This window comes from Thunnus thynnus, chromosome 6, assembly GCF_963924715.1.
Source record: "Thunnus thynnus chromosome 6, fThuThy2.1, whole genome shotgun sequence".
Taxonomy (NCBI): Eukaryota; Metazoa; Chordata; class Actinopteri; order Scombriformes; family Scombridae; genus Thunnus; species Thunnus thynnus.
Window position 1 is genome coordinate 8,691,065 of NC_089522.1, and position 16,727 is coordinate 8,707,791.

The 16,727-nt window shown below is 38.4% G+C and overlaps 1 protein-coding gene across 1 annotated transcript; it reads left to right on the top strand.

Annotated features, from left to right (window-relative positions):
• Nucleotides 1-4,436: 4,436 nt before the first annotated feature.
• mapk13 (mitogen-activated protein kinase 13) lies at nucleotides 4,437-16,083 on the top strand. The gene is made up of 12 exons (XM_067591523.1): nucleotides 4,437-4,938; nucleotides 7,200-7,329; nucleotides 7,523-7,581; nucleotides 9,349-9,454; nucleotides 9,939-9,968; nucleotides 10,849-10,896; nucleotides 11,206-11,320; nucleotides 11,988-12,059; nucleotides 12,597-12,676; nucleotides 14,411-14,489; nucleotides 15,034-15,207; nucleotides 15,689-16,083. Exons 1-12 carry the CDS (start codon nucleotides 4,826-4,828, stop codon nucleotides 15,772-15,774), a joined length of 1,092 nt encoding a protein of 363 aa, XP_067447624.1. The 5' UTR covers nucleotides 4,437-4,825; the 3' UTR covers nucleotides 15,775-16,083.
• The last annotated feature ends 644 nt before the right edge of the window (nucleotides 16,084-16,727 follow it).

Below are 16,727 nucleotides of genomic sequence, written 5' to 3' on the forward strand. Positions count from 1 at the left end.
ATCATCGGTCTGTCAGTCACACAGTAAAAGGTTACACTTATGTTAACACTTTTATTAATTTACTTTTTGGTCCTCATAATTAGGCCGTGTTTTTATTTGATTTTAATTCACAAGACTTTGGTCAACATTTGTTGTTTTTAAATGTGCTCTATACATAAATTAACTTGAGTCAAATCAAAATCAAAACAAATTAATGCTGATAATTTTAGATGTTATGCATTGACAGATGCAAAATTATAAAAAAAAATTAAAAAGAAAAATTTAGAAATGTTTCTCCTCTCCTTCCTTTCTTTTATGGAATCCATTTTGTTATTTTTATATTAATTGCAATTAATAATGCAATTGAATTGGAGACACAGATAAAAACATAACCTTACCTGAAACAAACTTGACCATCTTGGTTTCTGCACATAGAGGAGAACAAGTGGTGACAGCTTCCTACCGCCTGGCACAGGTAGCAGATAGTGAAAGCTCTATCTGCACAGGTAAGTTTGGGATGCTCCTCATCCTCAGAAGAAGAAGAATCCTGCCCTGGAATTATAAACAAGTAATAAATATTTATGATATACATTATTAGAACACATATAAGAAATATCATCAACATGCAGTATGAAACACCTCCTGCCCTCCTTCTTGTCCTCAGTATCCTTCTGATTTGGTCGGGAGTAAGCAATACTTCTTTGTTGTCACTGAAACCCTGTGGGAACTTGCTCTTCTACATTGCTGTTTGGAGGTGCAGTGCATAGGAGGCAGGGGAAGGCCAGTTGCCTTTACTAAATGCATCAGACCAGAGGACTGGCTCCAGCCTCGCCAGCTCCACCTCTCAAAATAACAAGAGGCACTTTTAATGGATACTTGAAAACAATAGCATGATAGAAAGCCTGTTGAGTACTAAGAACCTGTCATATATCACACATATTGAAGTGTGAAGCATGTGGTTCTTGAAATCAGGGTTCGTTGGTGTGGGTGATGGACCAGCAGCTGCAACTCAATCTGACCCATGGATGGGGCAGCGGTTGGAGTGAGGTCTGGCGTATCCACACTCCAGTTTGCCTGCACACTGCACCTCAGGGGTAAGTGCTGCTCCAAGATCCCCTACAGTTTAGTCTGGCAGGGTCATGTAATGCTGGTAGCAGCAACTGATGACATTTCATTAATGATTTCCATACCTGTGTCATATCTTCTTCACCTCAGTAAATAAAAACAACAACAGAGTGACAAGAGGACTGGATTATAACTCATCTATGAAGCGTTAGTAAGTATGATTTATTGACCATAAATAAAGCCACTGATTACAGCCTATAAAGCCTTTATAAATGGTGCCTTATCAGAAAGTGGCATTGATCATTTTTCACATTATACAGCCTGGGACAAGAACTCATCAAATGGAAGCAAAAAGTAAACAATAATGTGGTTTTCATAATAATACAGAGATGGAAGAATCAGTCACCCAGCGCCACCGAGAGGTTCACGTGTTTTTGAGTCAAATGTCTCAACTACTGGATGGACTGTGTCCCCCTCAAAATGAAATGTAATCACTTTGGTGATCTCTTAACTTCCTCTAGCATCATCAGGTCAGAATAGGCTACTTTTTGTTTAATGCCTGCAAAACTATACTTTGTGTTTTGTGATAATTGTCAAATGTTAGCAAGCTAATGCACTGATCTAAGACGGTGAATATGGTAAATATTATATCTGCTAAAAATCAGCGTGTTAGCATTCTGACATTAGCATGTAGCTCAAACCTCTGCTGTGCCTAAGTACAGCCTCAAAAAAATGCTAGTATGGCTGCATATACGCCTATTCAATATTATATATAATATAAACTCCTGTTAAATGTAACTTTAACTTAATAACTTTAAGTACAATATGTATCATTGGTGTTGTAGGAGTCAAAACCTGCTCAGCAACATATCACCAGTTCAGCCACTTTATGACACTAAATCCTGAGTGTGTAGTAGGCTACATTCTTTATCTTGGAAATAGTAGCTAACTTAAAGTCCTCTTCCTGCATTCAGCTGCATCTCAAGCATCTCTCATTGCTCAACTAAACAAATTCCATCTGCTGACGTGGTTGACAGCTTCACAAAAAACCTAATAAGTAGACCTATTGTTATTCGTGGTTTTCTTTGTCATGGGAAAACTAATGTTACTGTTTGAACCTCCTCAGGGACAGTCTGCTTTGCTAATCACATAACTAAACAGAAACTGGTTTAGATGAGGTCTTGAAACCTCAGTAGGTTTGATGCTTTCTTTCCAAAACAGAGTAGGCTGGAAACTTGAGTTCTGAGAGCCAGAAAGTTCAGCAGCTGGCCAAGTAATGGCTGAGTCACTGGTATTGATCCATAACCCTTTCAACCCCCTCCACAGATATATTATGGTCATTGTGTGTCATCCAACAGTAAAAATCTTACTTTACTTAAAAACAGTAAGAACACTCACATCATCCCTTTTTCATTTAAAAAAACTGCCCCCAAAATATGAGAGCTGCATTGCCTCAAATCCCAAAGAGACATTACAGATGAATACCACTGAGTATTACCTAAACTTCTTTTTTTCTTCTTTTTTTTTAGTATATAATCATTTCATCAGATTTTATGTGGGCCATTTTCTCTTACTGAATAATATTATTTCTAATAGTACCTTCACAGAGAACTGATATGAGACTAACATAGGAGATAAATACGAATTCACTTTTATTGTCAAAATAACCATTCAATCATCCACCCTACTCAAATAACTGTGGCCCCCACCCAGTTCAAAACACACATAAACATATGTACACTTGGTTTTCTGAGCATTGAGTCCCCACCTGATCTGACAAAAAGAAGAAGAAAAAAAGACTGAAACTGGGTTGACATGGAGCCGATTATCACACAGACACTTTCACAACTCCACAGCAATTCGGTGGAAATTGGTAATGATAAGTGCCATTGTGATAACTGAGAACTGTTCTGTGTCACTCATGCTCATCCAGATGGGAAGAAAAAACACACCATCACTGAATGTACAAGGTCAGTCTTGTGTTGACTGCCAACGGAGCAGCACAAGTTTGTGAACAGTCTTCTGGGTGTCCTTGCTTCCAAGGAGAAATGTTCCTTTACACAAATGTTTACTGCTGCACCCAAAGCTAGGATTAGTCTTTTTGTAATGTGGTGCTAACACTAAAATATAATGTAAATCTGTGAGGGGTTATAACTGAAAAAGGATTCATAGATATGGATCATTTATTATTTTGAGAATAAACCTATATTTGTGTACAAAGTCAAAATCTGTGGGCTTAGTATCCATGTTTTTTTTGTCTGTAAGTGTGAAAGCCTTGAGAAGGCTGTCATGATTCATTAACTTCTGGCAATGTACGGCAATTATTCATGACAAGTAACACCTACTATGTGTGGGCGGGAGCAAAATCGAGTCATATTGACATGTTTCAGCAAGCAAGCTGTCTGATTTTTCACACTGGGATCTGATGATTTGTACAGTGTTTACAGCATTTGGTTGTTTTCCACACGGTGGATTAAGCTTTTTGTAGAGGAGTGTTTTCCTGAGAATTGGGAAGACTATGAGGCAACATGAGTGTAGTCCTCCAGGCTACTTAACACGTTATCTACACTAACAGTGGCTGTGGTTTACCGTGCTACTGCGTGAAGCTCATATGAGACACTTCACACCGGAAGTGCTTCCTCCACAATAAAGTTCAGTTTCATGAATACTGAAATTTGCTTATTAAGCTTTTCTTAAAATGAAATTGAGAAAAAATTAAATGAGAATCTTATAAAACAAGCAAAATTAAAAACATTACTAAGTAAGGTCGTGTGTGCAGAGTGCATTTAGCTATTGGAGAGTCTTTTTTTTCTTTAAATGTAATTTTTATGGCATCATTATTAATATTAGACTGACAAAGGCTCAATTACAAATTAAAGCTAGTCATACAGGACGAGGACATTCTTCTTGTTCTTCTTGTTCATACTGTTGAATGTTTAAGCTTCACTGTTCAGAATGACGTATGTTCAGAGTTTGACACCAGAAGGCTGTTTTCACATTCATCTGCTGAAGTTAAAAGTTTCTCTGTGCTCACTGAAAATCTAATTTTAAGAGGAGGGCCTACGAGCATGCTTTGTGACATCACAACTAGTTTATTTTAGTAGAGCACTAAAATATGTTTCTGAAAACATTTGATTCGAGAATTAGGCAATGCAGTTACATAATCTTGATCCATATTTCATCAGCACTACCTAGTTTTCCTCGTCCTTGGTTCCAGCTGACACACCTTTTACAACACCTTGATAATGAGGTTAGTCCCGCCCCTGGCGCTGATTGGCTAATCTTATTGGATCAATGCTTTGAGGAACCGCTGTTTCATTTCAGATTTGCCAGACCAGACAGACAGTCAGTCAACTGGAGGCAAAGACATCTTATATCCAGCAGTTTAACTTCTGAAATGAACAATGTTTGCATATTCATAGATTCTGAATTGTTAACGAATAAGAAGGAGATGTCATTTTAAGGCTTTTAACAAGATAATCGATTTTTTTTTTCAGGAAAAACCATCTCAGACTCAAGTTATTATTAAGCAGAGTGTTTTATATACACCTTGAAACACGTGAGCAGAGATCTATGATTCAATGATTTGTTTTCTCTCCCACGCAGTAAAGCATTATTTTGAAAACCCCTAACGGAAGTAAGAAGTAGGTGTATTGTTGGGTTTCTGAGCCGTATTTTACTTTACCTTCCTAACAAGTGACAGGCGTACAGAAGAAGGAGGGAGAAGTGTGAGTGTGTGTGCGTATGTGTTTTTTCCTGGCGTCGCATTCTCCTCTTCATCATGGACGATCGGGTTCAGTTCCACCGTGAGGAGATCAACAGCACGCTGTGGGAAGTCCCGGAGAAATACACACGGCTCCGGCAGATAGGGACCGGCGCGTACGGCTCTGTGTGGTGAGTCTCATTTACTGGAAGCTGCATCAAGTGTGTGTCGTAGCTGGGACTGACTGGACCGTGTGTTAAAAACACCCCACTACTGTTAGCTACATGCAGCCCGCGGTGGGCCTGGTTTATATCCTGTAGTCCCCACCAACACACTGTCAGCCCCGCAGACAGCTAAATCACGTTACAAAGTCCTAACTAACACTGACACCTCATAACATCCTAACAGCATGCATCATGTGTCAACACGAAGACACTCATAACACCTTTCAAACATATATCTGTGTAAAAAATAGTGTATATGCAACTATGGGACATCTGCACTCATTACATGAAAGTCAATAGTAAAGATGGCCACTTTGCACTTTCATTTCTATATGCTCATTCAAGCTACATACACAGTGGAAACTACAGATATAGATGATGTGCATACTGCGTAATACATATTCATATAGAAACGTAACATTTTGTATATTTTTGCATATATGTCTACATGTATTTACATGTAATAACATACGTGGTACAGAAATGAGATTAAGTTATTTTAGGATATACATACATGTAGGGAGTCAGGCGTCAAAATTCAGCTTTCAGTGACAGCACGCTGCTGTAATATGTAGGCTACATGTTCGTTGTAGTAAACGCATTCCTGTGTTTATCCAGCTGACTGGATACGTAAAATCAGCGTTTAGGTCCTCTACTGCTGCAAGTGTGTTGCTATATTTATGATACATTATATTCGTGATATGATATATGATGAATTAAGCTTGCTGATATCCCATTAGAATATATCAAAAATGGAAAAAGTCTTCTGAAAAGGATGTCCATAAAATCCAGATTGCATCACAAGTTGAAACATGTTTACAGTTGACATACAGACATCTCTTCAGTCAGGTTTATAGTATCATCATACAAACACACTTGGATTTGAAACCAGCACTCAGGGCTGTAGCCAAGATTTTAGAAATAATGGAGTGAGTCAAAGTTCCCCAGCAGAGCTCCACCAACGTACAACCATTTTTTACAAGCCACCAACTAAACTGTGTGAAATGTTCTACTGCAGTAGTATTAAAAAATACATTTCACTTATTAATGTGTAAAATTTAAACTTCCCGTATTGCAGTCTTATATGTGCGTAATTCTCATGGAGAATACTGAATTAATTTTAGTCAAATTTGATTCAAGAAGTGAAATTCTGTGATATTTAATCTAAACTATATCATAATCAGCCTTAAAAACCCAACGTGTGTAATATGTGTGTAATTATAGAACGTAAACACCTCGTCATATTATCAAACCCTCCCAAATTCCCAAAATATTATGAAGGACATGACCTTGGAGCTCTGCCATTGCTGTGCTTTTATCTCATAACTGTGGAACACCAAACCACCAGAGCACACCACAAACTCCACTTTTAAATTTCATTACCCACACTATAACGTATACATTTTTGCAGATTGTATTACCATGAATGGTGTAAGTTTGTAATGTCATTGAACAGATGCTGGATATAATACGTTTTTTTCAGAAAAATAGGACAATGCTCGTGTTGTCAGAGCAGCAGAGATTGGCCTGCTGACAATGGTTGCCAGGGTTTTAAGCATTTACAGTGTGGGAGTAGTTACAGTATGGGCTGTTAAAGCTTATAATGTCTGACCTTTAAAAGATGCACCATCTGATGAACTGGGATAAAGCAACCACCAAATTACACATCTCTCATAAACCATCTTGAAGAAAATTGCAACCAAATGAAGAAAAGGAAATTATAAACTGAAACATCATCAACAGTTTCATAACTACTGTGTTTGTCTTGTCTGGCATGGACCAGCTGCTGCATGCAACTGACTGTAATTACTACATCCGTTCATCTTCGTCCAAAACATTATGCACAAGTGATTTGTGTAATATGTGTTGGTGGATGTGGCTCCAAATAGCCTAACAAGCCTTCCCTCCTACGATTCAGTGCCCTGCAGATCACTGCAAACATGCACGTAATCAGCTGCCAAACATTTAGATGCTCACACTGAATAAACCACAGACCCCCACTCAGCGAGAGAATGAGTTGCACGTACAGTACCTCCATCTGAGAACGTCTGTGCTGTTGCATTTGATATCACACAGAACTTCTCAGTGACTGTTAAAACCTTAAAATAGACCGTCCGCTGTCATTTTCACACAGTACAGATAACTTCAAAAGAGGAGAAAAGTGAAATCATAGTGAAACTAGGAGGCACATGTAGACTCAGAGTGTAAAACTTCTTTTTCCTTTACAGCTCAACACTGAATGAGAAGACTAAAGAGAAAGTGGCCATCAAGAAGCTCCACAGGCCCTTCCAGTCAGAGATATTTGCTAAGAGAGCTTACCGGGAACTCCGACTGCTCAAACACATGAAGCATGAAAATGTGAGCACTTTTTAACCCAACACATCCACTGCTTCCTTTAACAGACTGTAGTTTTTACATTCTTGAAACTGCATCACTATTGTGCATTTCAGATATGACAGTATACTGTAAATACTAAGATGAATTAACATGAACCTCACACCTCTGCTCCTATTTCTCTGTATTTGTCACCTCCCTCTTTCATTCCAACTAGGTTATAGGACTTCTTGATGTGTTTACACCTGCCTCGGGCCTTGATGACTTTCAGGACTTGTGAGTATTGTTTGGCTTACTATCAAGACCCTCAGGCAGACACAGGAAACACCTCTGATGATCTGCAGGATTAGTATTCACCTGGAGGAGTACTACCTACAGGACTGCAGAGCCACTGAGAACAGTGATTGTTTTCTGTTTTGTAGGCTGAGCAGTAAGTCAGTCTTCAGAGTGATGAGAGCAAAATGTATTTGGCATACATTCTCCTCTCACCTCTCTGACAGGAGCATATTTGGTTACTCTGTTCATATGTTTATTGAGGTCCGTATTGAGGTGGTTTTACTAGTTATGGTCTGATATGCATCATGCCCTCATAATATTTGAAGACTTTCAAGACCAGGTTCTGGAAAGTCTGGACAAGTATGGAAATGTATTTGGTCATTTGCTTAAGGTATAAGCACTGGACAGAAACTGTTGAATGTACGAAGCAAAGTCCACCTGTCATGTCATACTATATATGGCCAAAAAACATGTGGACACTCAAATATTACACCCATGTATGAATGTTGACATGTCATCCCAAACCATGGGCATCAACATATTACTGTAAGAACCTGCAATCTTCTAGGAAGGCTTTCCACAAGATTTTATGACTTGGCTGCAGGGATTTGCTCTCATTTAGCCTCAAGAGCATTACTGAGGTCAGCCACTGATGTTGGGCAATAAGGCCTAGCTCTTAAGACGGAGTTCAGATTCATCCCGAAGGCACTGGATGGGGCTGAGGTCAGGTGTCTGTGCAGGCCAGTCAAGGTTTCCATACCGAACTCTGAAAACCATTTCTCTATGGACCTGGCTTTGTGCACAGGAGTATTGTGTTGTTGAAAGAGTAAAGGACTTTCCTCAAACTGATGCTACAAAGGTGGAAGCACCTAAGATAAGATTCCTGTTAACTGGAACTAACGGACCTAGCCATGAATAACAGCCCCATATAGGAGTGTCCACATACTTTTGGCCATATTGAGTATCCTTTAGAGTTTGGCATGAAGAATAATCTGCTGCAGACTGATATAGTAATTACTGATGCATCAGGATACAAATACATTTTATGCAGAGATTAAAGCCTAAAACTGACAGAATTTGAGGTCTTGATGAAGGAACTTTAGATGGTAAAATAAACTTATCAAGTATAGTTAATAATGTAAGCAATTCAACAGGTACTTTAGTACTGTGTAATGTGGCTTTTACATGAAAAATTTAAAACATGGGGCTAAAAAACAGTTGTGCTTTTCAGTGAAGATTGTTCAAAACTCTGGTTCTCTGTCATGCTCTTATTGGTCTCTCCATCTTCAGAGAAATGTAGAACAGAAAGTAAAACTGTAAACTAACAAAACTTTATATGAAAGTAAAAAAAAGGAATAGAGAGCTATAGCATTGGAATATTTTTGCTTTCATTTAGTGCTGCTAGCAAGATGAGTACATGGAAGTGCAAACTTAGACTGGAGGATACAATAAAGAGGAATAATTGTTTGGAGGTTATTCAGTATAAACATGAGAGTTACACAAAGATACACAAGCACCCTAAATCCCCTCGATGACAGTATGAAAATTGATGGATTACAGCATTAATAGAGCGTGGAAAATAACAGTGGGATGACTTACTCAGGCAAAGGAAAACCTCTTCTTGCGCCTCTTGGTTAGTCAATAAAGCTTTGTATGATGTTTGGACTACTCAGCGGAGGGAATCATCTTCCTTCCTGTCTGGGTATCTTTCCATTGATCATTGATCCTCTTCCTTGCTCTGCTTCTTTCTGCTCCTCTTTCTCTCAGCTACCTGGTGATGCCTTACATGTTTACTGACCTGTCAAAGGTGCGAGGTCATCTCTCAGAAGACAAAGTCCAGTTTCTTGTCTATCAGATGCTCTGTGGACTCAGGGTGAGCAAAGGAAAAAAGGTTGAATTTTATCATGAAGCACGAGAAGTACATTAGTATTATAGTATATATAGTATTCTAGTATTAGTATAATTACAGTCAATAAACAAATGCGTTCCAAGGCACCGTCATGCCAGAGTTATACTGTATTTTAATATATGTTACAATAACTGCCGAGAATGGTCTGCATTTTGATTAATGCATACAGTATATACATATAAGTATTATAAGCTATTTGAATAAAGTGAAGAAGCATAGATTTTATGTACTTTATGAAAATATAATGGATTTCCATCCATATGCCATAAAAGTATTTTTGTTTAAACTTTATTTTGAGTTAACTTTATTGCCATTAAAACAAATGCTGTCTGGAACTTACATTAATATAATACATGACACAATAAATAAATGTTATATACCATATCATACATTTTGGATATGACTGCAATATAAATGCTACCCGCTCTCTCTCTCTACTTTTCTGCAGTACATTCACAAGGCTGGAATCATCCACAGGGTAAGTACAAGTCAAAATGTGAAGGTAGAGAGCTGACTTTAGAGCATAGGTGGAAAAATGGCTCTATTTTGGATGAATTTCATTTATCTATGATAGATTTACCTTTACATGATATTATAAAGAGACAGGTTTGTACCTTGTGTTCTGGCTCAGACGTGCGCTTCTTCTTGTTCCAAAGAAACACATAAGAAAGTTGACTTAATTTGTCATTGTTATCATGTCAGATCAAACCCTGCCCCAACAGGTAGGATGAGTTCACTCCTCTCTGATGCCTGACTGCATGTCTAGAAATGTTAGGCAACACCCTTCAGCACCAACGCCAAGACCTAAGGGTGTGTGTGGAATAGGCAAAGTAGGGTTGGACCAATACAACACTTGTATATCAGGCAGACGTTGGCTTTTTATTTCTCTTGGAACCCCCAAAGGCCTTTTTGTGGTAGCTTCTATACATACTCATGCTGCCAAAAATGATACAAAGCATTATTTGAAATTATTGCTCTGACAATGACTGAAGAAAATACGGCCCTGCACACTCTGTTTAGGTGTTACCTCGCTATTACTCTGGTGATTCCTAAAGCAGCGAAGGTGTTATCCACACTCACTAACAGTCCAATACATTACGTCACAGTATTTCATGAATGACTGTGCAGAAATGCTACAGTTTGTCTTATGGTTAGCTTATATTTGAGTCACACCACTGAATATCTGTTAAAAATCCCACATTGAGACAAACAGCCGAGCCATGTTAGACCACAGGAAACTACAAGCAGCAAAGCTCTTCACAGCCCCAGTATTGATACTGCTCAATACAAACACTATAATTTGCTGTTAATCACTATGTGCAATAAGTAACCATTACTCAGCTCATTTTCTTTTGCAGGATCTTAAGCCTGGAAACTTGGCTGTGAACCAAGACTGTGAACTGAAGGTTTGTACTTCTAAAGATTCCACTTGAAAAACACGACAGAACTTAAATCATAGGGTTGCTTTAGCAGCAAAGTGATAGGATTAGTGAGTAAAGAAGAATGTAATGGAAATAAAGAAGATACTGCAGTTTGAGCAGCAAACAGCAAATGGATTTACTCAGGGTTGTTTGTGTTACGAGACAGATGTTTTTGTCTTGGGGCTTACTTAAATGTGGGTCAGAAAATGTAGAAACAATAGTACAACATTTGTACAGGTAATGTCAATGAGGATGTAAAAATATCAATATTTAAATACTATTACTATTATGCAGATCCTGGACTTCGGGCTGGCTCGCAGTACTGACGCCGAGATGACGGGCTACGTGGTGACCCGTTGGTACCGGGCACCTGAGGTCATTCTGAACTGGATGCACTACACCCAGACTGGCAAGACAATCGTAGCTGTTACATATTCTTACCTCCGTCCTCACTGTTGTCTCAGTGCTCCGTCGGCCTGTCGGTGCTGTAACTGTAACTGTTTGCTGTTTGTCGTCTGAAAACATCCCAACTCCAGTTACAATGATTTCTTTCTTTTAGCGGTGGCTTGTATGGTACTTCATGGGTCTGCAGATTTTTATAATCCTGTTGCCGATGCATGAAACACATTTCAAGTTACACGGCGTGTCGTTCTTATAATAAATCTTTTTTTTTTCCTCCCTTTAATCTGTTAGCAGTTGACACAGATGGGTCTGACAGCAGCCTGATAGTGCTGAGACACAATCACAGAGCTGTCACTACAGTGAAACTGACTTTCCCAGGATTTAGTAGATAGAGGTTTTTCATTTTGTGAACAGCATCTACAGAATGGAATGTAGCACAGAAAGCCACTCTGGCAAGTTTACATCCTTCATTGGACTGTATCACTCATCAAGTTTCCCCCGATATAAACAGCACAACAGATTCTTCTCTCCGTTGTGAACAGGAACTTTGCTCTGGCATATATAGGCCTCCTTCCTCATTTCTAGTGCATTTGAGCTCAACTTAAAACACTCTTAGGGATGTGTATTCTGCTTGGATTCTCACTGATGCTTTTTTCCTTTTGTGTTTATTCTAGTGGACATCTGGTCTGTGGGCTGTATCATGGCAGAAATGATCAACGGAAAAACCCTTTTCAAAGGGAAAGATTGTATCCTTTCATCTGCTGTGTCTTGCAGCTTGTAACTTTTGAAGCTGGTGTAATACTAAATAATGACATAAGTGTCCGTATACAAAAATGTAGATATACTGTTTGATTCCTAAGTTATAGTTAAAACATCAGTTTATCCAATCGCTGTAATAATAAAGGAGATTGAAAGCCACTTGACTAAACAGTGACAGGTTTATTTGATGTGAGGCGCTGTAAACCTCGTGCATGCAATGCAATGAAACAGAAAAGTTACAGATATTACATGAGGCAGCAGCAGTTTCTTTCCTCATGCTGCTTTTGTTGCACTGTATTACACACTTTTTCTGCATGTTTTATATTTGTTTTTTAAGTTATTTTTTGCACCCGATGCACATGACTGATTTATAGCACCAACCAGTAAATACAGCTGTCACTGTGGCTTCCAGTTGACCTCCTTGGCAACCCAACTTTCCACTGCTTTTGAGTGGATACTTGGTTATTGAACCACCAGGATATCCCAACTTTAAAAATCCTTGACTGTAATCCCTTTACTACCAGACATGGACCAGCTGACTCAGATCATGAAAGTGACCGGAGTGCCTGGACCAGAGTTCATACAGAAGCTGGACAGTCCAGAGGTAGGACAAATTACATTAGGTGTATGTCATGAAACTACAGTGTGACTGAGATGAGTTGAGAAATCGCTGCACTTAATTGCTGATATTTTGCTAATATACACCACCTTTTACTGTTGAGCAATTTCAAAAAATCAAAACAAATATGCAGTTATTTCTCCAAGATGAGAGTGAAAATATCTAATTTCTCTCAAATCATTTGGTCCACAGTACACTAAATCAGCCCCTGAAATCCATGAAAATCACATTACCAGCACTAAATGTTTTCAAGCCCACTAGCAACCCTTAGAGGTTTCAGTGTACATTACATCCAACAATAACAACACACTGAAGATTTTGCCATTATTGAAGCTTTGGCAGTACTGGGAGAAAAAATATAAAGGTCCTGAGGGTGGCACTAGAGGAAAAGCCACTTTCATCCTGGTTTGAGTACATTTACATGCACACTAATATTCCACTATTATGCCGAGTATGACAATACTCTGAATTTGATACAGGTCATATTCCATTTGGATATTCCAAATTAGGTCTTATTCCGAATATAGCATTTTCCAACTAAGACATGTGGGATATGCCGATATTCTGGTTTTAGCAGCTTTCCTTGGACATGTATACAGTGCGTTTGGAATATACGTCTCAATTGGGGTTTTTACCGCAGTTTGCAACACGCGGCCCTCTTGCCTGTTTACCCCTGCGCAGGAAAATGACATATACTGGAGCAGGAAAGCAGACAGAGAAGAGGAATGAGAGGAGGGTGAAGAGCTGTTCAGAGCAGGATGGAAAAGCAGAGTATGCCTTCTCCACGATGGGGATGGAGGGGATTAGTTATTATCCTGGCGGTGATGTTGGGGTGATGCAGCAGTATAGTAAACATCATGGAACAACCTAGGTACTAGATGTGCCTGTAACTATAAATGTGTAGTATCAGTCATATCAATATCACTTATAAATATCAGGAAGCAGCTCATTAATGTTTTTCACCTTGCTGGTTTGCTTCACTGCTTGTGGAGATCTTGTGATTCCCGTTCCCACTGGAGCAGAAGGAGACCCTGAAAATACTGAATATTAATTTTCATTAGCCAAGTAAACAGCTTAGTGGGAATATTGTCTTTTTTGGAATAAGGGCAAAAAACAGAATATTTTGTGCATGTAAACGTAGTCAATGACACACTTAAACACAGGTCTTTACCAATCAGTTAAGTTCTTTATGTATTAATTTCATGTATTTAAGAAAAACAAAGCTCATTGGTTGCTTTGTGAGTTCTTTAGTTGATTCCTGCACATCAAAAGCTTCAATGGATATTTTTTTTATCTTTGTAAGCAGTTAATTTTTTTTTCTGATGTAATTTTTCACACTTTCATATCATAACACTATCTCTAATGATAATCTCTCTCATGGCTCAGTATTGTGTAAAATTATTCCAACAGATAATTGATGAAAGCCCATCACAGTTTACTTAAGCTTCTTGGCACTGTTCACTTCAAATACAGTGTTTCTGTCCCTTCAACAAAGGGAAATGATTGGATTATTATTTGAATTTCACAGAAACGCCTTTGTTTGAGCAGCTTGAAGCATTTGATTTTGAACATAAACTATTGATTAATGCCTATTGCCTTTTTTGTCATCTTCATATAGGTGACAGTGATACCCATACATAGAATATATCATCACAATGTGTCTATTATGTTGTTTTGGTCTTGTCTGAGCTGCAGTTTGTCTTTTGTCTCTTAAAACAGGCCAAAACTTATGTTAAGGGTCTTCCTCGCTATCCCAGAAAAGACTTCTCGACGTTGTTCCCCAGAGCCAGCACAAAGGGTGAGTTCAGCCACAGCAGGTTTTCCTAAACTCAACTGGTCCGCAACTGTTTATCTTAACATTTTTATTACACTTGAGATTGAACCAGTACATCTAGTCTTCTACCACCGTGCTGGTCCATCATAGCACTCAGGGGTGCCCTCAGTTTGTTATTAATACTCTGTTTCATTTGCTTACAGTATGATGTCAATCCTGCAGCTTTCTGTCTCTGATTTATTTTATACCATAATGACTCTCCCTGTTCATGAAAGCACTTACTGTTCTAAACAATCAGTGTCAGAACAGGAGAAAATGCTCTAAGTCTCTGGCAGCAGCTGATTTTTTATTTTAATCTTTTGGCGCTTAAAAATAATGAAATTAAATAGGTATAATGTTCCATTTGTAATAAACAGAATTGAATCTCCTTCTTCTGAAAAGGTTGCAGCAACCTCCCATATGACTAATGTCAATAAATATGTTTTATACATTTAACGACTTCTACACTTTGATGGTTTTGAAGTTTCATCATATTGTCGCATTATTCTGTACCACTGACCGTTTGCAGGTATTGACCTGCTGGAGAAGATGCTGGTTCTGGATGGAGACGAGAGGCCTACTGCCGAACTGGCTCTGGAGCACCCATACTTCGACAGCCTAAGAGACCCAGATGACTTTCCTGAGCCTGCTTCATACGACGACAGCCACGACAACGCCACATTGTCCCTGGACGAATGGAAGCGTAAGTGAAAAGCAATTAAAAACATTGATTAGAAAGAAAATTGCCATGATATAATCAATGTGGAGATGACTGTTTGAGCATGTGGAGAAAACAATTACATATATTACAGTATTTAGGTGTGATAGTATCAGTTATGGTTTTGTTTGTGTATATTTACATTTCTCAGAATAGAGGCCTTTCACAAAATCTTTTTGTTGCTATATGAGAAAGATATAAACAGAGGTAATAAACTTGTCCTTTTGTGTATACAATAAACAATGGGAAAGTGTCATTATCATGTTTTTCAAATGCTTTACCACTGCATTAAGTGGACATTTTCTTTTAAGTGTTTATCATGCTGACCATGTTGGAGTCATCAATAATGAATTATTGATGTTAAAATGCCATGCAGTATACTTTTATTAGCTTTGTTTAAATTATTATTTCAGTGTGAACATGCTGCACATGCAGAAAACAAATGGTTTTCTCCTTTTGTCTGCAGGGTTATGTTTCAAAGAGGTGAAGAGCTTTGTGCCGTTCCCAAGGAGGGACTCCAAGAGGAAAAACACCCTGACTATGTCTTCGTGACCTGATGAATGTCATGTAACTACTGATGCTCCAACCAACACAGCATACCACCAATGGTGCCCTTGTATATTCAACCATGAATTCACTCTGTTTGTTTTATCCGGGATATGTTTAGACTTTGAATCAGTATTCAGAAATGTCACACTTTTTTTTTTTGTCATGTGCAAGTGTTTCCTGAATGTAGATTTCTCTTCACATCACACATTCCCTATCAGTGAATGGTCTTGCAAATTGATTGTGACAACATGTCACAGGGTTGACTGTAAGTTTGACTGTAATGTTGTTTTCCAATTAAACAATAAGACAAGATGTGTATGCAGTTTTGTTTTTGCATCAAATAGAAGAGAGATTAAAAATTCTGGTCTAACTCATACCCATGTAAAACTTCTTGTCATTGAATTTAATTCAGTCTTGAGGTGAATATGAGCATTCATTCATTAGGGTTCAGGTTATTCTGTTTAATTAATTTTCTCGTCTATTTGAAATGGGATCCTGGACTGGACATCTTGCTGCCCATGAGACTGATTATAACCATGTAATGATGCTGTGTGTGCGTGTGTGTGTGTATATACCAATAGAATAAACAATTCAATTCATGAGCATGCATGTGTGCACAAATGTTTTGTGTAGACTACACTGGATGACAGGACAGGTGTCAGGTTTCCTAAAAGTCACACTGCAGATAAAACAGTCTAGATATAGTTCGGAGAAAATTGAAGGGGCTGATTTGGATTTAAAAAAAACATCAACTTTAGAAGGCATAAACCTAATACTCTGTTATTTAAGATCATTACAGACTGTGACGATCTGTCATTGACCCCGGTAAGTAGCTTGCGCGCGAAAATCATGGTCCGGTGACGTCAGAGTGCGGGCTAGACTTGTATCAACCTGCTCTCATGAATATCGGTATAAAAGCGGAAGTGAGACATTTCGCCGTCAAGATAAAAGCTCAG

What these genes read in the sequence shown, in the direction of transcription:
- mapk13 (XM_067591523.1), top strand. Translation starts at nt 4,826, where the DNA reads ATGGACGATCGGGTTCAGTTCCACCGTGAGGAGATCAACAGCACGCTG. An exon ending in CTTGATGACTTTCAGGACTT is followed by an intron (nt 7,582 to 9,348) that starts GTGAGTATTGTT and finishes TCTTTCTCTCAG; the next exon opens with CTACCTGGTGATGCCTTACA. An exon ending in GATGCACTACACCCAGACTG is followed by an intron (nt 11,321 to 11,987) that starts GCAAGACAATCG and finishes TGTTTATTCTAG; the next exon opens with TGGACATCTGGTCTGTGGGC.